Raw genomic sequence first — 23,722 nt, 5'->3', positions numbered from 1 at the left:
GCTTGCATCCCTGTATAAATATGTCGTTGTCCCTCCCGCCGTGTACTCTGTACTTTAGTCTCCATTTAAACCTAAAATTTAAGCATTTTAGGCTGACGTTTCAAACCTCATTTTGTTTTATCCTTCAATTACTTGAATTTCTTTAGCACAAATAAAAGTAGGACTAAGAGTTCTGTCACCACATCTTTTAAAGGAATAACTGACACAAAGTTTTACTTAACTTGCGCAATTTTTAAATGATCAAGTAGGAAATGGAAATATATAAAAAGCAGTGAACAGCGTTCACAGACATATGAAAAAATATATATTTTTCCAGTATCTCAGTACCTTCATGGAATTAAAGATACTTCAGATAAAGATGCCGTAAAAGGTATAGGATGTTCCTACGTGTACCTGATTTCTCAGTTATCCAAAAATAGAATATGTATCTATATTCTGTTTTATTAAAGCTGATCTCCAGACAAGCAGCTAAAGATACTTTACATAAAATACAAGGGGAGCTATCTTTACTGCCAAAGGATTTGAAACTGTACATCCAGTCCTGAGATTTAAACAGTACAGCTCTGTCTGGCAAGGCTGGAGACTTAATTTTTCTCAGCTGCAAATAAGTAATACTTACAAGTCTTGTCCCTGCCTTGTGGACAGTGAACAGAGAAGTGACAGACTGATGGACTCTTCTCTTTGTCACTCTTAGGCAGTGGTGTCGTTAAGAGGTGGCTATTGGGGCTGGAGCCCTGAATCTAGGGCCCATAGCCCCGAGTCCAGGGCCAGCCCGACAGTAAGAGTGTCCCGGGCTGTCTGACACAGTGCTTCCCGCACAGCCGCGGCACTCTCACTGAGTACTTTGCCCTCGGTGGTTCACTGACAGCCAGAGAAGGGAGATCAGTGTGAGAGTGAGTCTCCTCCCATTGCTCCTCCCATATCATGGAGTCGGGAGGAACTTTCTCACACAGAGCTCCTGAGCAGGTGAGTGCAGACCAAGGGGGAGGGGGTAACTCTGTATACCCAGCCCCTCCCTTCTCTGTATACCCAGCCTCTCCCCTCTCTGTATACCCAGCCTCTCCCCTCTCTGTATACCCAGCCTCTCCAGTCTCTGTATACTCAGCCCCTCCCCTCTCGGTATGCCCAGCCTCTTCTCTCTCTGTATACCCAGCATCTCCCCTCCCTGTATACCCAGCCCCTCCCATCTCTGTATACCCAGCCAATCCCCTCTCTGCATACCCAGACTCTCCCCTCTCTGTATACTCAGCCTCTTCCCTCTCTGTATACCCAGCCTCTCCACTCTCAGTATACCCAGCCCCTCCCCTCTCTGTATACCCAGCCTCTCCACTCTCTGTATACCCAGCCCCTCCCCTCTCTGTATACCCAGCCTCTCCACTCTCTGTATACCCAGCCCCTCCCCTCTCTGTATACCCAGTCCCTCCCCTCTCTGCATACCCAGACTCTCCCCTCTCTGTATACTCAGCCTCTTGCCTCTCTGTATACCCAGCCTCTCCACTCTCTGTATACCCAGCCCCTCCCCTCTCTGTATACACAGCCCCTCCCCTATCTGTATACCCAGCCCCTTCCCTCTCTGTATACTCAGCCTCTTCCCTCTCTGTATACCCAGCCTCTCTACTCTATGTATACCCAGCCTCTCTACTCTCTGTATACCCAGCCTCTCTACTCTCTGTGTACCCAGCCCCTCCCCTTTCTGTATACCCAGCCCCTCCCCTCTCTGTATACTCAGCCTCTTCCCTCTCTGTATACCCAGCCTCTCCCCTCTCTGTATACCCAGCAGCCAATAGCCAATAGCTTCCATCCCGTAGTTGAATCTGAGCATACGTGAGTTTTTGCGCATCAGAATTGCATGCACGATCAAAATTTCTGATAGAAAGTTTTTCCATCGGAAAAATTGAGCACATGCTCTCAGATTTTTGCTGGCAGGAATTCGGCCAGCTAAATTACGATGGAGCATACACACGGTCGTATTTTCCGATGAAAAGCTCTCATCTGTCCGATCATGTGGCATTACTCTTTAGAGTGGGAAAGTTAGAGGTCACTTGAAGTACGATAGTTGTTACTTCATGACCTCACATTGCCCCTAGTACGAAGTGGTCTTTGTAGAGGGACAGACAGTTGACATGACTAGAATAAAATGTATTTCTATAAAAATGGGAGGGGGCAGAAAGAAGAGCAGGAGTTTACTTATCAGGAGGGAAAAAATAGTGATCCGTTTCCTACCTGCCAAACAACTGCTTAACCAGCAGTGGGCAGCTGGCCACCTACAGAGACACCCACAGAGACACCCACAGACAAAAGGAAAAAAAAGTAATCTCAATTCTTTAGGTACTTTATGGTTGCCTATGAACAATCCAATTCTGCCCTCTTTCCAACACCCATTACAACATTTGGATAAGAGTCAGTCCATCCCAGGGTACACATTTATTGGTGAAATTGACAGCTTCCAACACAGGAAGTGATCATATTTTTATGAATATTTGTTAGAAAATGTTAGAGAGACTAAGCCAACTCTTCCCTCGTGGTAAGCCACAAGTGTGCTGCTTCTCATCAATGGAGTATAATGGAGGAGGGGGGCAATATGATCAGGGATTGGGAGATGTTTCCTTGCCTGTTAATCTCACAGAGACATCTGCCCATCTTTGTATACACACTTAGAAAAGCCAGGCATTGGAGTTTTTACCTCCTAAATGTGCCTGGTTGTTGGAGTCATGAGAAGCCATTGATATTTGGGTCATGTGATATGCTCCGGCTGGGTGCAGAGTTGTTTTGAAAGAAATATCACATTAAATGTGTAATAAAAGTATTAATAGAAAATTGTTATTTTTCGAGATTGCCTAATAACCTATAATTAGCAATATATTAACTTGTTTCACAGTGGTCTTTTGGGACCAGTAAGCAGCTAACACTGCAAAATGTTTTTTTTTTTATAAATGTCAAACCCATTTCAGTGTTTTTCCAGGATGCCAGAGAGCAAATGACATGTGCTATATCAATGGCATGACTTGTGAAAAATCAGGAGTGATGGCAAGCATTTCTAAATTGACTCAGATGGACTCGGCTGTGTATTTATTTTACACAGAATAGTGGCACACCAGAGCGAGTCCTGCACCTGTGTTTACATTAGTCATCATGCTGCTCAAAATCACATAAAAGTAAATGTAGCTTTTAATCTTGCACACATAATATTGTCAACTGCTCAGAGAATATAATAAATTAAGGAAATGTTCATATGTGATATGTTCAGATATTGATCTTGGAGGACATGTCCAGCTCTAATAAAACCTAGTGCTATTTGCATAGGATTGCTTTGTAAGACCTGGTTCACGAGGTGTGTTTTAAGTGTACTGCCACCTGCCTAGTGAGTTTGGGTGTGAGAATAATTATGAATGTGAATTATTTTAGTATATCATATTTTGAACATGATTGCCCAGTGTATAGCATTTCCTTTGCATTAAGCTATCCCAAACATTGCCTGCGCTGTCAGTCCTGCACTCTGTCTCTGTAGACCCATTGACCTGTATTCCACTTCTAAATACGTACCAATAGACTACTAGAGCAATGAGGAATGCCATCAGAAGTAAGCAGACACATCTGTGGTCAAGGCCTAAAGGTCCACATCAGATTTACTGAGGGCTTTATAAAGGAAACCTCTGCCATTGCTGACCTCTGTCCACAAATGTAATTTGTCTGGCTGTCTAAAACACCAATACTTTCTGAGTCACCGATTATGAACAAGCTTGAGGATTTGAAAGAATGATGTCAGAATTCTCAATTTGCTTGCTTGTTTAATGTCAGTGTCTCAAAATTACTGGAGCCCATAGTATGATTTCACATCCAAACCAATAGCATTTTCAGAAGGAGAGGTCAGCTGTGGCATCATTCATATTTTCTCAGAAAAGGTTTCCTTTAAAAAAAGTGCTGTAGCATTTGAGTTATAAAATGTTACTTTTCTGATGGACTGCAATGAAGTATTTTAAAGGAGACCTTGCATAAAGATGCAGTATTTGTGGGTATAAGCCCCCAAAAATAGCTTAAAGTGCAGTTATTGATCATTACTTGTCCTATTGGTTGCTTAGGAAAAAAAATGTAACTATACAACCTTTCCACATCTGTTCAGATATCACTGGAATGGGAAATTTTCCAGCTAACAATGACGATATTGATCTCATTCGTGTACTTATTATTATTTATTTTTTAACAAATAAAGTACTCCTATATTATACGCGTATGATTTTTTCATTTTTGAAGAACATCAGTATGCCTCGTTTTGAATGGCCTTGTTCTAGAGATATACCGTTTTTCTAGAACTTCCTATGATAATTGATCACAAAAGTTATGACTAGTAATGATTTTCAAGTAAATTTTCCAAGATCACCATCTCTCAACTAAAGCGCAACTTTGTTTTTGAATTCCACTATATTAGCGGTTAATTAATGAATGGCGTAATGTAAATTGTCAGCAATCTGCAAGAATGAAATATGAGGCAAAATAGAACATATTTGGCAGCGCCAGTTGGCTTCCTCCCTCTCACTGTAATATATCATAGTGTACATGCATGGAATAATTTCATCAGAATTCTAATTAAACAGTTCTCGTAAATTACTTTCTCTGCATTGCTTCAAGGTGATTCTGTATACAAATGAGCTTTCTGCTCATCTTCTTTCTCCACTGGTGGATTTGGCTGAACAGAAAGCAAAATGGCTTCCTCTGCTTTTCTGGTCTTAATAACCATTCACAAGGACTGGAGTTGGTCCACTCACCTACTCACCTTTATTTTTCAAAGTTGCATTACAACAGCTTAATTTTGACCGATTGTGATAGGGAATATGGACTGTTCTGCATTTTAATAATTAGGACCCTAATTTTCTCCCTCCAACATATGCTTATTTTTAGGGATTGTACAGATGCAGATTATTTGCATCATTACCAGATGTCTACTAATTCATTGTATTGAAGACAAATAGTAAATGAGGACCTGAGTTCTTTATATCATTTCACACTATGAATGGATACAGACTTTTTTAATATCTTGTAATTGATAGTGTCATCGTATGTCTTAGCAATTTAGAGTTGAGTATACATTAAAGCTAAATGCAGTATTAACTATACAGAATTTTACAGGAAACAGATGATAAGTTGGTCATGCTTATTAGAGATTACAGTCTAATAGCCTGTTGACATTTGTGAAGGCACCTATTAAAGTTCTTGTGAACCTTTATACCTAGTCAGGTACTTTCCGCACCTTGACATTAGCTTGAGAATTTGACATTAACTTGAGGGGTACTTGATGCTTGGTTAAATACGGTACATGCTGCATTTTATCACACGTGTATGTAAAATGCTTTATCTGCTTGGTAGACACCTTGGACACTACACCTATCCCACTATTGTGTGTAGTACTTATGTATAATTTTTCATGAGCACACCTTTCCTCTGAAGTTAATTTATAAAAGAAATACAGTAGTCACCAAAAACGATCCAAGTTATCCGATTAAGGTTTTGGAACCTTAAAGTCTTTGCCTTTAGAGGAACCATAAACAATACTCTAGGCCTTTAGATTTGGCATTGATGCCTACTTTGTTTTTCAATAAATGTATTTCTTTGCACATAAGGAAAGTGTTCTGGTAAAGAGTATGTTATCGAAGCATCCACAGATAGAGGCTCCTATCCTTTTTATGATTCCAGATCCTCAATAGATGGCCCATTAAGTCCCCTTCCTCTTTACCAGACTATTAAAATCATCATCATCACAAGTCTTTCACAAGATGTCAGTAGTTTGGCTTATATTATATTTTTATTTATGGATAACTAGAAACAAAAACATAAAAATAAATCATATTAATTTGACCATAAAATAAATAAATAAAGAATACACAATCTAGCTACAGCTAGTGAGATTTTCATTGTCGATTTGGTGCAATCAATACATGAAATTGAGGTCTAGCTAATGACAATGTTACATGTCACCTGCCACAAATCAATTTCTCTGCTTTGATTTCAGGTTCAATAATGCAGAGATTTTTCCTATACCTACTCATTTGGTTCGCCTACTCCCTGCTATAAACCATCAGACATGTGACTTGTGCACCCATTTATTTTGAATTACTTGTCTGTTACGCCTTCATGGAAGCCCATCAAGTGCACCTTTAGATTAATCAGTCTCTGAAATGTCTATGTACTCATAGGTTTAAACATTTTCTTTTCCTATGCTATCGTAAACCAGTAATAAGAAACGAGGGGGGGGGGGGGGTTATTTACAAAAGGCAAATCCACTTTGCACTACAAGTGAAAACTACAAGTGCAAAGTGCACTTGAAATTGCACTGAAAGTGCACTTGGAAGTGCAGTCACTGTAAATCTGAGGGGAAGATCTGAAATGAGGGGAAGCTCTGCTGATTTTATCATCCAATCATGTGCAAGCTAAAATGCTGTTTTTTTTTATTTTCCTTGCATGTCCCCCTCGGATCTACAGCAACTGCACTTCCAAGTGCTCTTTCATTGTAATTTCAAGTGCACTTGTAGTGCAAAGTGGATTTGCCTTTCGGAAATAACCCCCAGTATGTCAGTTTAAATTATGAATAAATTGTCAGTGATACAAAAAAACAGTTTGTGCCAGGATTTCAACAGTGAACTTTAGCTATTATTATATCGGGGTTGTAATAACTGACCACATGTGGCAAATTAAAATGTGCCTTTAATCCTACCGACATGCCAATTTTTGTTTCAGACTTCAGCTACGAAATTAGAAACACACATAGATGGCAGTTATCTCAAAAATCTTAATTGTGCTGCTAGCAGAATGTTACAGCAACGCTAATATAATTTTTTTCCTCAACAGTTTTGAGAGATGACTTCAGACAAAACCCTTCAGATGTGATGGTAGCAGTGGGAGAACCAGCCGTCATGGAATGTCAGCCTCCTCGAGGTCATCCTGAGCCAACAATATCATGGAGAAAAGACGGGACGCCAATTAACGACAAAGATGAAAGAATAACAGTAAGTAATATAGCCTGTATGCTTAGGTTTTATTGTCTCTAAGATTTTTTTTTTTTTTTTAAAGGGTGAGTATAATGCCTTCTTAATCATAGAGAAAATTCCTGTGCAGTACAGGCATACCCCTCTTTTAAGTACACAATGGGGTTTATTTACTAAAGCTAGAAAGTGCAAAATTAGGCTCACTTCTGCATAGAAACCAATGAGCTTCCGGGTTTTATCACAAAAGATTAACCACTTGCCGACCATCTCCTGTACATATACGTCGGAACTCTGAAGATGGATATTTTGGTAATGGAAGTAGCTGCTGCCATGACCGAGGTATCCACCTTTTCAGTGAGTGATCCTGTTAACGATAACGGTGGTCTCTGCAGCGGATTCGCTGTGAGATCACCATTATCAGCTGCGGGAGAGGGGCCCATCGGCAGCAGAGGAGGCGATCGGGACCTGTCCATGGCTGGGTATGGAGACAGGTGAGGGGAAGATAGCCCCCACCTGTCTCCATACCATAGCAGGGCAGAAGCGATGTCAAAACGTCACTTCCGCCCATATGTCTTAACGGCACATTTTTTTGTTATTTTTTCAAATGACAATTTTTTTTCTTTTTATTGCATTTAAGTCCAAATATGAGATCCGAGGACTTTTTGACCCCGGATCTCATATTTAAGAGGACCTGTTATGCTTTTTTCTTTTACAAGGGATGTTTACATTCCTTGTAATAGGAATAAAAATGACCCACATTTAAAAAATAAATAAAAAACAGTGTAAAAATAAATAAAATCAAGTAAAATAAATAAGAACTTTTTATTTTATTTTTTTTAAAGTGCCCGGTTCCAACAAACTTGCACGCAGAAAACAGTGGTCAAGCCACACATGTGATTTATCGCCACGATCATTAGAGTGATAGCAATAATTGTAGCCCTAGACCTCCTCTGTAACTCAAAACATGCAACCTGTAGAATTTTTAAGGGTAAAAGTTTGATGCCATTCCAGGAGCGGCACAATTTTGAAGCATGACATGTTGGGTATCAATTTACTCGGCGTAACATTATATTTCACAATATTAAAAAAATTGGGCTAACTTTATTGTTGTCTTATTTTTTTTTATTCAAAAAAGGGAATTTTTTCTAAAAAAGTGCACTTGTAAGACCGCTGTGCAAATACGGTGTGACAAAAAGTATTGCAATGACTGCCATTTTATTCTCTAGGATCTTAGAAAAAAAAATATATAATGTTTGGGTGTTCTAAGTAATTTTCTAGGAAAAAAACTTTTTTTTAACTTAACTTTAACTTAACATTTTAACTTGTAAACACCGAGTCTGAAAAAGAGGCCTGGTCTTTAAGTGGTTGAACAAGCTGGAGTTAGAAGCTCATTGGTTTCTATGCAGAAGTGAGCCTGATTTTGCACTCTCCAGCTTTAGTAAATGAACCCCATTGTGTACTGAAAAGTGGGGTATGTCTGTACATACTCCTGGACTAAGCCTATTCCTCCTGAATGTTTGAGGCGCCCTAAATGATGTAAGCTGGGTGCGTAGTCACATAATATGTACAACACCAATTCCAAAAAAGTTGACTTGTAATGACCTCTGTTTATACGCGTGTTATTACGCTGACTTCTCCATAAGGAAGTACCTTGTAACTGTTTTCATTACATGTTTTCTACCTTGTTAATTCAAATTTAAACAAGAAAAGAAAAACAGAATGCTAAGATTTGCAGATCTTGTAACTCCATATTTTATTCACAATAGAACATAGAAAACATATCAAATGTTTAAAGGAAGAATATATACCATTTCAAAAAGAAAAGAAGGTCATTTTGAAATTGATGGCAGCAACACATCTTAGAAAGGTTGGGACAGAGCATACAGTTATAGCCAGAGGCAATATTACAAACTTAAATAGAAAAAAGAAGAACTGCGCTAGCCACAAGATACCCAATGTGATTAGGGTATATAAAAGTATCAGACCCACACTGTGGGTCTTAGTATCTAGTGTGTTAATATTGTGAATTCCCCAAACTCAATATATGTGCATCAAACTCTGTGCATAAACCCCTAAACCATAAAGATAAGAATATAAAGAATATATATTTGCTATTAGGCATAAATGACCTATCGAAAAAATACTAAATCTGCGTTCAGAGACACTCTGTATAATGTCCATACAGTCACATATCAAAAAATTGAAAAATTAAATAAAACATAAAAAATAAACATAAAAAATATAAATGTCCATATAGTGAATGAACACCAGTGAAACAAAAATTTCAAATAAGGTACGGCAATAAAGAAAAGTTCCAAACGACTGAATTGCAAATGCACGGATTGAAAATCTTCTCCAAAGACGTGGTGTGCTTATCCCATCACCGAAATAAATGAATCAGCTCCTTACCAGATCCAGACGACCCCCCGTTACAGAGGGTCACCACAAGCAGTAGTAGTCAAAAGGGTGTCCGGATAGCGCCTCCTCCTCAGATGGTCACGAATCTTCCACACGATGGGGTTATGGCTGTTACTCACTCCCAACACGACGTGGTGTCACATAAGGGAAAACATAGGCTCCAGATAGTGTAAAACCAAATGACTTTAATTCTTAAAAAGCGAACGTAAACACTTACATAAAAGACTTTAAAAGCAGGTTCAAAACAAAGACGTGCACCGGCCGGATACACGCCAACGCCAAGACCAACCCGTCCTTCCTGGTCCACAAAAACGAACACGACTTGGGGTGACGTCGACACGTTCGCACCGCCCTACGCGTTTCGTAATAATTTACGTCGTCCAGGGGCACGGGCGGCGTGCGACGTCACCCCTTTTATAACCATATATTTAACCAAGCCTCACTTTGGGTCAGCGGCCATTTTAGACGTCACAAACAATAGTAATCAAAGAGAACGTAGGCCAAGCCTCACTATCACTCACGAACGTCAAATGTGCGTATCCGCAACGAACGTCCTATGGTTGCGGGCCAAGCCTCGTTTTCATGTGGACGTTATAGGATCATAAGCCAAGCCTCGCTTCCAGGTATTAGCCCTATCGGCAGAGTAACATGGCAGATGCCCTCACATGAAAGTGCGCCTCCTGAACCCCGGAACAGGGTACAGTGTGGATCGCCAAAACAGAAGGGTAAAATAAATTAAAAATCAATAAGGTGAAAAATAAAAAATTATGATAATGATTTTTTTTTTTTATTACAAACTTGCTTACAGATTTTTCAGGCTCTTTAGCGTTCAGTGCAAGATATGGCTTTACTGGTTATATATATAAAAAATAAAAATCTTATTTAAATGCTTCTTGTAAATTAGAAAACACTAGTAGTCAAAAAGATGATTGAAAGCAAAATGGTTGTCAAGTATATGGTCTGCAAAAAAACAAAATGTTTTTAATAAATAAATGTATCGTTAACAATCATGTACAAAAGCTTAGTTTGTGAGTAACATGGTTTGAGAGCGTTTTGCAAAACAAGCTAATTTTTTTAATACATTTTGACTTGATATACAAGCAATGTCTTCATATACAAGTAGCGTCATGTCACAACTGAGTGTAAAAGAGAAGAGAGGCGCCTCTAAGTGTAGCAATATGCTGACATTTATTGAAGGTACAACATTTAGCAACTCCCATGGTTGATGATTAAACAGGCACATGCAAGTATGCAGGTATCTGGAATAAAGCTGTCCACATAGACCATCCATCTACGTCATCCCTTCCATGTCGCGTTCCATGAGCTCTTCAAGCCTCACTTTCAATTCGCTCTACTGCAGGGTAGTCTTTCCAGTCACAATTGCAGACTGACAGCTGTAAGAGCTGGCAGTGTGGGAGATGGTCTATGTGGACAGCTTTACCCCGGATGTCTGCATACTTAGATGTGCCTGTTTTAATCATCAACCATGTGAGTTGCTAAATGTTGTACCGTCATTAAATGTAACCATATTGCTACACTTAGAGGCACCTCTCTTCTCTTTTATACATTGTAGCTCCTGCTGGATTTTGCTTGTGTAATGGAAATTTGTAGGTTCTGTATATAATTGTATTTTATTTTATATGTATTGCACAATGCCCTCACTGTGCACACGGCACTAATAATGTTTTCAGTACATGTTTTGCATTCTTTCGAGTCCTGATTAGAATTAGCCTGCCTATGTAACGTCCCTTGTTACCATAAACGTACAATTGTAATATTAATGTGATACCTACGTAATCATGTGTATAAAAACCTTCAAGTGCGTCAGAGAGTTATTTGGAAAGATGTTGAGCGTATCTTTTGTGTCTGTTCCCTACTACAGTAGTTATTATTAATTTGGAACCACTAATCAATATTAGGATAGGAGTTGCCTATCTATAAAATATCCATTTCACTTGTAATCCCCTTGTGGAGACTTCCATTTGTGGATGGACCTATCGCATTGCTCTAATCTTTTTATATGGACTATAAACTGAAGGATGTATGAATAAATGGTTGTGGAACAAATCATCTGAGTTTCCATTATTTCTTATGGGGAAATTTGCTTTGATATACAAGTGCTTTGGATTACAAGCATGTTTCCGGAACAAATCATGCTCACAATCCAAGGTTTTACTGTAATTTCCTGCACTGCCATCCCAGATAGCAAGGATAACTTGCCACAAATTGGTGGACATGTTAAATTGTAAGTCTATACACTTGCAGAGCACTTGAAGCACAAGTTTTAGCTGACACGTTTACAATTTTTAGCAAATTTCTGGGGGAAGTCTCTAGCAAGAGCAAAGTTGCAGTGGTAAGTCTACATCAAGATAAACTGGCCACCTTAGGCATGAGAGCACGGCATGGTCCTTTTTTTTATAGCTACAATAACTTTAACCAAACAACTGAATAATGAGATCTAAAGGTGTCAGTATGAAAATGTTTGATAAGTTAACAATATTTAACTACACCCCTATCCCAATCTCTGCATCAAAGGGTCAGCAGCATAGGATTTCTCTGTGGAATTCATCATGTTTGCTGCCCAGTCTGTTCAGGTCTGACATAGTAATAAACAGCTGGGTCGCCTTGTAGTGCCACATGAATTGGGTGGATGGTATATTTATAAAATGTGTCTGTAAAACCTTACCCTTTTTATTTTCTTGATCTGTTTGGTAGCAGATGGAATGGTAAATCCACAAAATTGAAAACTACAAATGATTAAAATAAAGCGTAGCATCATCTTTCACATTTTACAAAAAAAAATGGAGTATATATTGTGTTTTTTTCTTCATCAAAATGTATTTGCTCCCCAAAATATTGGGGTTGAAAAACCGCTGCACAAATGGCATGTGGCATAAAAAATTGCAACGATTGCCATTTTATTCCCTAGGGTCTCTGTTAAAAAAAAATATATATATGACGTTTGGGGGTTCTAAGTATTTTTTGCTAGCAAAAAATACTGATTTAAAATTGTAAACAAAAAGTGCCAGAAAAAGCCTGGTCAACAAGTGGTTAAACTCATAGGCTTATTTATAAAAAGAAATTAAATAATGTTCCCTTTTTTGTTGCTTTTCCTCTTTTTTTTTTTTTTTTTTTTTACCCTTTGCACCTTTTTCTACTTAAATAAAATGTCACAGTTATTTGATTTGCCTAACTTTTCACTGCATTAAATTACTGCATGTACAGAAAAAAAAAACATCTTTTATTTTAAGCAATTTATAAGCAGGTAGCAGAAACTCCTCCCGCAATAAACTATTTATAGGATTTATTAAACCACATCTTTACTATAAAGCCTCAAGTTCCCCAATGACTTACCATCAGATCATAGATAATTATTGTAATAAGTAGATTGTGGAATCATGGGAGATTCCCAGGCGGTAGTTCACATGCTTACACTGTTATTTACTGCCACTTTTTTAATTTAAAATTGATCAATCTAATGGCAATGGTTATCAGTTCACCAAGATGAGGGTAGCATTTTTATTCTACTATAGGACACAAATAATTAATTCTTGCATGAACTACAACTCTTTTTGAGGGAATGTAGTACCCACCAGCCCTAGACTTTTGTGTTAAAAGATGAGGTATCTATATTTGTAATGCATTTAATAATTAGCACTCTGTTCAGCTGGTATGTGATATACTGCATATATATATATATATATATATATATATATAGCAGTAAAAGCCACAGGATTCCCCAAGTAGCACATGTTCTAATTAAAATGATTGAGAAACTCCAAATCAGTGACTAGTCCCTTATCAGCAAAATGAAGTAATGCTGTTCGTAATTCCGAGACAGATGGTACAAGCAAAAAAGCACAGTATTAGAGTCTGAAAATTTCCAAAGCATATGGATCAACATCTTGATGCACTGTTTCCGTATAATCAAAAATACTTATCAACAAATCAGCACACTTACACTTTTTCCAGTTTAATTGCATAATTTCCAGAATTGGTAATTGTTTGCTTTAAACGAAGCATAGGAGATGATTATTGCCATAAATGCTGTGCAAATATCCCCTTAAAATTTTTATCTTGAATATTTTTTTTGTTTGTTTTATTATTTGTAGTTTTCAATTTTGTTTTACTTTTTATTTTTATATTTTATTTTACTTTTTTATTTTTTATGTTTACACTCTTTTAAATTTTATTTTTTTAATTACTTTAGTTCCTCTTACAAGGAATGTAAAAATGTAAACATCCCTTATAATAGAAATAAGGATGACAGGTCCTCTTTATGGAGAGATCTGGGGTCAAAAAGACCCCAGATCTCTTCTTTACCTATAAAAGCAAAAGTTAAAATAAAAACCATTTTTAATCTTTTGCTTTTAGAAAAAAATAAAAAAATGACTTCCAGCCTGGACTGGAAGTGACATCATAACGTCGCTCCAGTCCTCCAAGGTCATAGAGGCAATCAAAGAGTATCTACTCTCTTGATCGCCTATGGGAGCAACCGGCCGCACCGTCAGATCATTTCTCAGGCACACTGTCGAAAACGGTAAGCCCAGGAAAAGTATCAGTAAGCGGGGGGTTTGCGTTCTTGCCGCTCTTTAGTACGTATTGCCAGGTCATATTTTTGTTTTGTGTTGTTTTATCCATCTACATTTTAAAGACACCGGTAACAACTTCATTTACACAAGACAAGAATATGAATTTTCAGTTTTAAAACTCACCTCCTTTTATCCTGCCTCTTCCCCCTACCTCTGTTTAAATTGGATATATTTTTTATTTTACTTTTTTTTAAAACATTTATCATGCCTAGGCAAGAATGACATCTGGGAACCCCCCCCCCCCTTTCCCTAATTCTGCTCACGTCTTTGCGTCCCGACAGCCTTGTGGCACTTCTGCGCACGTGCAGGTTTCTCTATGCATGAGCAAAAACAGGTAGCAAGGAATTCCGAAAACTTCCCCACCTTGGTACATACGTGAAAAATATCCTGCACAGATATAATAGAAGTGCTCTGCCAGTACTCGATGGCTGGGCAGAACCCTTTGGCATATTTGCGCTAGGGGGGGAGGAAAGTGATATTCAAGCAGTCGATCGGGCATTTTCTTTTTTCTACCCTGACACTTCAGTATGTATCAGGGTCACTGAAATTTTGACAGCTGCCATCTGTTAACTGCTCGAATTTACACTGGTAATTGACATGGCAGAAAGTGTCAGACTTCAGGTGACTTCTGACCCACTCATACATGCTGAAGTGGCAGCCTGATGGTACCATCTACAGTATCTAGGCAGAAGACACTTGGGAGACAGTCCTATGGGAACTATGGAAATTCACCGGATTGACACCACAGTGTAAGCAAAGAGTGGAGGTCAATGGCATAATCCCAAGGTAAATGTGCAATGAAGAGAGAAAGGGTGTGGGACCAAGCTGTGCTCTGTGTATGAATGGACACACATAGAGCATGTTGGGGCAAGTGTTCTTGAGTGCTCCCATAGTAAGAGGCTTGCTTTTGAGGGCAAAATGTAAAATTTTATAATAAATTACACATTTTATTTCAGTTATTTCTAGCCTACTCCTATTAATCTATCAGCAACAAAACAACTTCAGCGCTAAAATGGACAGTCACAAAAAAAAATTTCATGTCAAAGTCAAGGGTAAAATTCATTCATCTGATGACCAGTGCAGCTGTTCACTTCTGGAGCAAAGCTCACACAAAATATATACATCAAACAGCGCTCAAATGAGACCAGATGAAAAAAAAATGTATGATAATAAAAGTTATCATTAATTTAATGGGGTTTAACATTAATTTCAAGGGGTTAACATTATAGGTATCTATTAATCATCCCCTCCCCAATGTTCATTTTGCCTTTAAATTCCTCTTTGCCGGTGGCTCCCATGACTTTGACAAATCACAGGCGTGCAAAACATGTCAGTGACTGTCGCCACAGCAAACGACTGAGCTTGTGTACTGCCCCATCCTGTTTCTGATCGAGAGTCGATTTTGACTTCCGGTTCCCACTGTTTCCCATCCGTCATACGGAGGGTCATTCAGGACGCTGGTTTAGCGAGGAGGTGTGGCGGTGTTGTGTGGGCTACAGATTTGTCGTCTGGGACATTGTGTCATCTCCCCTGGCCATCTGATGAGTGGCTACAGAAGTGATAGTGCCATTCCTTCGCCACCACTTGTCCCAGCAGTTTGCAGCATGGAGCCCCTAACCTCCAGACCGGGATTCGTTATATCCATACACCAAGGTTAACCTCTTGTTCTCAGGATTAAAGGCAGTATTGTTATTATCAATTTTGCGATATTCCTATGATGAGGTCTATTTTATCTGACTGATTATTTATTGTTTTTATACCTCTTTGTCAGAATGTTATGAACTTTTTTGTGTATTTTATTAAATTAACTTTTATTATAATTTATTTATTTTTAATTTTTTTAGCGCTGTTTAATGTATATACTCTTATTAATCTAAATGATCTTAAAGATTGTAAATTTACTTTGTGAAGATCCCCACAAATTTACTTCTTTGAATTCTGTGCCACATATTCACTATGCCCTGTGGGTAGGTACTGCTGTGTCACACATATTACAGAGCCTGTCTACTAAACATCAGAGGTGTCAAGAGGAGGAGTTTCAGGGGGTGGAGTCAGTACAGGAATCACTGCTTGCAGGCAGAAAGGTACCATGGGATGTATAGTCCCTACAAATTGAAAGTAATCAGCAGAGGAGAAGCTGAAAAGCATGCAGAGAGTCCAGGACATTGTGGAAAGAGATGGTCAGCAGACAGGCAGAACTCATTTTTCAAGTAAGCTTATATTGGATTGTAAAAAACAAACAAAAAAAGCTATTGTTTGTATTGCCATAACTCTCAACTTTCTGAGATGGGAATGACGGGCACCTACTAGAAAAAGTATGTAGGCATAGGACACACCCCCTACCACGCCCATTAAAGAAGAATTGTACAAAAAACAATTGGCTAAATGTGCAAGTTCTTATTTACCATTTCTACTTCTTTCTATTGGCTTTTGGAATTTACAATTGCAGCAGTTTTGAAATTGGATGAAAGGTTTAGCACTGAGAAACACTTTTTGATAGATAAATAGTGCATGTTTTTATACAACTATATAGATCAGACCATAATGTGGGACAATTGAGGAGGAAAGAGGGACAGAGGGACTTTGCTCCAAATCAGGGACAGTTGGGAGCTATGCTATTGCTATTTCAGTGCTAATGTAATAAAATTAAAGTGTGTGCTAGTACCGGAGAACTTCTTTAAGAACACAGCACAACACAACAGCATTTAAAAACACATGTCAAACCACGTTAGTGTGTCACACTGTGATCGCACCATAAAAACGGCTTGGCCACATGAAACAGAAGAAGCAGGCCCATGGCAGAGAAAGTGTTAAAAATGTTAAAACGAACCATTACGATTAATTTTGTGATAATGTGGGATAGTTGGCAGACATTCTATAGGTAAAAAAAATAAAAATCACTGATAAAGTAAAAAATTCCTTTGAAAGGTATGTAAATAAACATGCCCGGCCTCCATTTTCTCTTAATGTGGTTTAGCGTCTCTGCAGTAATGAGGTTAAAAAGTGTTATTCTCCCACCTGCTAGAACAAAGGCACAACCCAGATCAAAGGCAAATATGCCATGCACAACACCTGTAATGTTGGAAGAATGTAATCGCCGGCTCAGTGTTCTAGTAAAAATCTGATTTAATTCCTTCAAATAATGGCCTTCCATCCTTTCCTTTGTTATAATGGACTTCTCCATTGTTCCATAATCTTGTTTGACACCATGGGACATATTAACTAAGCGATAAGGCCCAAGACAGCAATCATCAGCTAGGAAGGGTTAAACAAATAGGGCCAAAAGATAACTGATTACTGATTATTAAACTGGAAAGTCCCTTGGTGACAGAACAAGCTCAGACAATACATTGTGGGGAAGATTTATACTTTGTTGAACCAAAGCTTGCAAAACGCACATTCTTCACGTGTGGGATTCAAAATATGCTCTGACACTTTTACCTCTCTGGAAACCTTCCATGTTGTCTGAAAATATATCCAATTTTTACTGAAAGTTTATCCGATTTTTACTAAAATTGTCTTTTTCAGGTGATCACTGGCAAAACAGAATACAAACATAGTGAATTACAACACCTATACCTATAACAACTTTATAATAGCTACATGGTGGATTCTAACACCTACATCTATTATAATGAGTACATAGAGGATTATAACACCTATACCTATAACACCTATTATATTACCTACAGTATACCCATGAGTGGATTATAACACCTACACATATTATAATACGTACATAGTGCATTAAAACACCTATGTAGGGGTCCTGCATCCTGATAGGACAGCCAGAGCAGTATGAAAACTCCTCCTACAAGCTTTAACCAGGCACTGATAGAAGTCATACGTAAAGTAACTGAGTAACCGTTACGTAACTGTTACGTAACCGTTACGTAACCGAGTGACCCCGCCCCCCTCTGATGCTACGGGAAAGCCATAAGGATGTCCCCATGCATCAGAGGGGAGCAGTTCACCCTGCAACATCATCGTGTGGCCCTGCCCTCAGTTATAAAAGAGCTGTCACCTGAGAGGTGGCCATGGAGGCAGATCGGTGGCGGCGTGCGGCTTTTTCTTTTTTCTTTTTCAATACATCGGTGCGAGAGAAGAATAAGATGAATGGACTTCGTGGGACACTTTTATTTTTTTATTTTTTAATAAAGAATTTTTTTTTTTTTTTGACACGGGGTTCCCCTTAATAGCCATACCAATTTGGGGGGACCCTCACACATTTTTTTAATTTTTAAATTTTGTGGGGGAATCCCATGCCATTTTTTTCAATGACTTTTATGTGTATTGCCGGGACTGACAATTCATTATAGCCACGAGTACTTTTAAATGACCTTTTTTTCCTTTAGAAATGTAATTTTGCTCTCGGACTGTTTACACAGGAAACATGCACCACCAGCATACTATAGACACCCCCAGGTACAAAATTTAAAGGAATAATACACTTTTATTGTTTCACTTTAAGCATTCTTAAAATCACTGCTCCCGAAAAAAATAGGCATTTTTGAAACTTTTTTTTTGCATTGATACATGTACCCTGGGGCAGGACCCAGGTCCCCAAACACTTTTTATGACAATAACTTGCATATAAGCCTTTAAAATGAGCACTTTTGATTTTTCATGTTCACGTCTCATAGATTTTAATGGTGTCCGTGCGTTTAAACAAATTTTTTGCCTGTTCGCATGTTTTGCTGTGAACCGAACGGGGTGGGGGGGGGGGGGTGTTCGGCTCATCACTAATACAGACATATAGCAAAAATATAATTGAAAAAAAGAAATATCCCAGATAGCAGGCAATTGTTCTAGAAGTTTGAAAATGACTTACTAAGCTATTGCTAGACTTGCCAGGCATCACAAGTTTGTTGCACAATTGCAGCAAGTCCATATTGCATGACTCTAGATCAACGTTCTTTGCAAACATTCTGCAAGTCTGCTGCAAGTTCTTGTTCAGTTATGTTGTGCAATAGTCATCCCACCACAGGGGTCACTGTGGCTGAATTTTCAGAATATAAACTTGCAGAGCTTTTGCTGTAGACTCCCCACTGCAACATTGCTCTTGCTAGAGACTTGACACGCACATTTGCTACATATTGGAAAAGTGTCAACTAGAACTTTTGCTTCAAGTGCTCTTCAAGTGTACAACTTGTCAGTGAAAATGTGCAGCAATTTAGCAGACTTACAATTCAACACTGCCACAAATGTGTGGCAAGTTATCTTGCATATCATTTTAAAGCAGGAACTCCAGACAAGTAACTTTAATTAAGCTGAGATGATGTAATTGGTCTGATACTGAGAGGAAGACAGTTTTCCTCTGTTTTCTCTTCTACAAGGACTGTATGTTGTAACTTTGCAGCAAGCCACAAGATAAAAAGGCAACAGCAGGGAGCTGATCTGTGTCAAACATTTGTGAACATGGGAAAGGAACTGTCGAGGCACCTGGATTTCCACGACTGTGTCTGAGCCAGCATCCCAGTCCAGGATAGATCAGGAGTAGGCAACCTCAACACTCTATTTGTGGTGAATCTACGTATCTCATCATGCCTCTCCCTCTTGGAGTCATGTCTGTGGCTGTTACAGTCTCACAATGCCCTATGGGATTTGTAGTTTCACCACAGCTTAGAATGCCTACCTTTGAAGTAAATGCTGATTATAGATAGTTCCTCAACAAAAATGGCACCATCCTTGTAGTGTGAGAAGCAGACGAAGGCATTGTCAGGGAATGGTTAGGCTTGCACTTGTATGAAAAATATCTGCTGGTAGGTCCACATTTTTATTAAACCCCTTTGAGAACCGCCTAACTGTAAATGTACTTTACATTACTTTGACATGAAATCTTGGGGTTATGGCAGCAGCTAGCTGTATCTTTTTTTCAGTTAGGTGGTCAGCCTTCATATAAAAAGTGATCACTCCCCGAGCTTACCAGAGCCGAGCTTACCGGAGACGTCAGTAAGCCCAGAGAGGATCCAAATCCTCAGATGCCTGGGCAGGAAGCCGAATGAGGGCAAGAAGTCTAACCTCACTTCCGCCTCTTGGGCTTAAAGGGATTCGTTTTCTTATTAAAGTCAAATGACATTTATTTATTTTTTTGCTTTTAAAGGTAAATGAGAGGTCTGGGGTCTTTTTGACCCTAGATCTCTCATGAAAGAGGACCTGCCATGCTTATGTGAGGGGAAGATGGCTCCCACCCATCTCCATACCATGGCAGGGCGGAAGCAACCTCAAAACATCACTTCCGCCCATACCTCTTAAAGGCACTTTTTTTTTTTTTGCTTTTATTGCATTTAAGTCCAAATATGAGATCTGAGGACTTTTTTACCCCAGATCTCATATTTAAGAGGACCTGTCATGCTTATTTCTATTACAAGGGATGCTTACATTCCTTGTAATAGGAATAAAAGTGATCAAAAAATAAAAAATAAATAGTGAAAAATAAAAAATAAAAAGTAAAAATTAATAATAAAAAAAATATTTAGAGAGCCCCACCCCTCCAAGCTTGCACGTAGAAGACATACATAAGTCGCACCCACACATGTAAACGGTGTTCAAACCACACATGCCGCAGTTGTTATGCCCCGTACACACTGTCGGACATTCCGACTACAAAATCCGTCAGATTTTTTTCTGACGTATTTTGGCCCAAACTTGTCTTGCATACACACGGTCGCACAAAGTTGTCGGAAAATCCAAACATTCAGAACGCGGTGACGTAAACCACGTACGACGGGACTATAAAGAGGGCAGTAGCCAATAGCTTTTGTCTTGTAATTTATTCTGAGCATGCTTGGTACTTTGTCCGTCGGAATTGTTTACACACGATCGGAATTTAAATGATTGGATTTTGTTGTCGCTAAATTTTAGATACCGCTCTCAAACTTTGTGTGTCAGAAATTGCGACGGAAAAAGTCTGATGGAGCGCACACACACGATCGGATTTTCCAACAAAATTGCATTTGAAAGACTGCTGCGCAAATACAGTGTGACATAAAATGTTGCAACAACCGTCATATTATTTTCTAGAGTGTGCTAATTAAAAATGTAAAATATTTGGGGGTTCTATGTAATTTTCTAGTAAAAAATAAAAAATTTTACTTGTAAACAACAAGGGCCAATTCACACTATATGCAGTGACAGACGTTCTACCCCATGATAAAACGTCTGTCACCTCTGGGACACACAGAAAACAATTGTTTCCTGTGTGTCTTATTCACACTGCAAGGCAGCTTAGCGCTGCACTAAAATGCAGACATGCTGCATTTTATCGCAGTGCACCGGCAGTGAATGAAGTGTGCTTTCTGTACACTTCAAATAAAGCTTGTACAAAAAAAATGGACGGTGCTGTGTGCTGAATCCTGCCCCCCTAGCCAGCCAGCAATGCAGAGCGCTGGATCGCTACGGCTGCACTGCGATTTGACTGAAGGCGTATGTGAATTCACCCTAGATATAGAAGTTGCCATTGTTGCCTCCTTCTGAAAATGCTAGTTTGCTGGTTGTCACTGGCTTTATGATGCAGAACTTTGTGACACTGACCTGGACCAGGTAACTAGACCAGGAAAATCACAAGTCAGATCTGCCAATCAGGATAATACTTATTCTAAGTCAGTGCATCTGAATATTCAAATAATACTTCTTATGTGCATTCTGTTCCAATAAGATGCGCTAAGGAATGCATGTGTAAACATTTTGCCTAAAAATAAAAAAATAAAAAATGTGTTCCCAATCTGCCTAAAGTAAAAAAGTGAATAGTTAGTAGGCAAGTAATATGCTTCCATTCAGCCAATCATTGGTTAAGATAACAGATGTGGTCATACAAGTACAATTACACATCAGACTGTATAGCGTATGGGACTGTTGTGTCTTAACATATGGGCACATCACTAAAAATAAACAGTGCGTGTTATTACAGGCATTTATATAGCGCCAGCAATTGACATACTGTACATGCACATCGGTGCCTGCCCTCAAGGAGCTCACAATCTACCGTCACAATCTCACATACATACTAGGGCTAATTTAGACAGGAGCCAATTAACCTACCAGCATGTGTTTGGAGTGTGGGAAGAAACCCACGCAGGCACAGGGAGAACATGCAAACTCCATGCAGGTGGTGTCTTGGCTCAGGTTCAAACCTGGGACCCCAGTGCTGCAAGGCAAAGGGGCTATCCAGTGCTGCAAGGCAAATACTGAGCTGCTGTGCTATCCTAACGTGTAGTTTGTACTTGCTTTGTGCACTGGTCCAAATCATTTGGTGAAGGGGGGATTATGGTGAGGGGTTGTTTTTCAGGGGTTGGGTGTGGCCCCTTAGTTCCAGTGTAGGAAACTCTTAAGGCATCAGTATACAAAAACATTTTGGACAATTTCACGCTCCCAACTTTTAGAAAACAGTTTGGTGATGGCCCCTTCCTGTTCCAACATGACTGAGCACCAGTGCACAAAGCAAGGTCCATAAAGACATGAATGAGCGAGTTTGGGGTGGAGAAACTTGACTGGCCTGCACAGAGTCCTGACCTAGACTACCCTTGGGATGAATTTGAGTGGAGACTGCAAGCTGAGCCTTCTCGTCCACATCAGTGCCTGACCTCGCAAATGCGCTGCTGGAAGAATGGTCAAACATTCCCAGACACACTCTTAAACCTTGTGGACAGACTTCCCAGAAGAGTTGAAGCTGTTATAGCTGCAAAGGGTGGGCCAACTCATTATTGAACCCTACAGACTAAGACTGGGATGCCATTAAAAGAGAAGTATGGGTCATTTTTTTAGATTCATACTTACCTAGGTATCTAGGTGGATGCAGCATTGGTCCGATGCTGTATCTGTCCCCCCCGGGGACTCTAACACTGAGAACTGAGCGATCAAACCCCACTGATCGCTCGGTTCTCAAATCTCTTTGCTTTGCCCCCTCCCCACTCACCGGAGCACTGGGCTGTGGAGGGGGAGGGAGCGGCATGTTCAGGCTCTCAGGTCCTGTGCTGGTCCAGGGATCTGGGTGGATCCCGACTTGTGATGATGCCCCAACCTGGACTTGCTCTGTGAATGAACTGCACTCCTGTGATCTACAGGAGAAGTACAGCCAAGCTTTGGCTGTACTTCTCCTTTAAAGTTCATGTGCATGTAAAGACAGGTGTCCTAATACTTTTGGTAATTTAGTGTATTTTTAATCTGCTCCAGTCTAGTCACCACAGCTCCAGCTCTTGTGTCAGTGAGCGCCTGCTGCAGACGAAAGAAGGGAGGGCAGACAATGGCTGGACCATGGGAGCCTATGAGTGATGCAAGGGCTCCTAAATTTCACAGCTGTTGACGAGCGCTCCTTTACATAGAGCTGCAGGATCACATGACTGGACAACATGTGTTGTGTGGACGGTTGCAGTGCAGCCCTATTCACTTTAATAGGTAGTGCCTACCCAGGGTGACATAAATGTTGCCGTAGCCACAGAGCACAGCATCACAGCTGCAGCATGTGTACCCCCTTGGCCACTCCCTTCCCAGCTAATACGGAGCAGTTGAGGGATGGTAAAAACGTGGCTCTATCACAGGGTTTAACAGCCATCCCAATCTCACAAACAGTTTAATAGCCCCCCAGCTGCAGGTGTAAATGTGCCCTTAGAAACAATGTCATAAACGATTGATTACAGTGCCATTAAGTATTGAATGTGTATGGATTATTTTTGGATAATGAAGATATTGTTTAGTGCTACTTTAAGGGCTCTTTTTATAATTAATCCTCTGTGTGAA

The 23,722-nt window shown here is 39.5% G+C and overlaps 1 protein-coding gene across 4 annotated transcripts in view; it reads left to right on the top strand.

The window, feature by feature from the left end:
• ROBO1 (roundabout guidance receptor 1) overlaps window positions 1-23,722 on the top strand; it is a 1,605,434-nt gene that overhangs the window by 1,393,561 nt on the left and 188,151 nt on the right. For all 4 annotated transcript variants that reach the window (XM_077480101.1, XM_077480100.1, XM_077480099.1 and 1 more), the window contains one exon: window positions 6,841-6,998. In XM_077480101.1, coding sequence (XP_077336227.1) covers window positions 6,841-6,998 — 158 coding nt within the window. The remainder of the gene's footprint in view (window positions 1-6,840; window positions 6,999-23,722) is intronic.

This window comes from Lithobates pipiens, unplaced genomic scaffold, assembly GCF_037356315.1.
Source record: "Lithobates pipiens isolate NorthernLeopardFrog02 unplaced genomic scaffold, aLitPip1_a1.2 Scaffold_16, whole genome shotgun sequence".
In the NCBI taxonomy this organism is placed as follows: domain Eukaryota; kingdom Metazoa; phylum Chordata; class Amphibia; order Anura; family Ranidae; genus Lithobates; species Lithobates pipiens.
The sequence above is the reverse complement of the archived record's forward strand: the minus strand, read 5'-3'. Positions and strand labels throughout refer to the sequence as shown.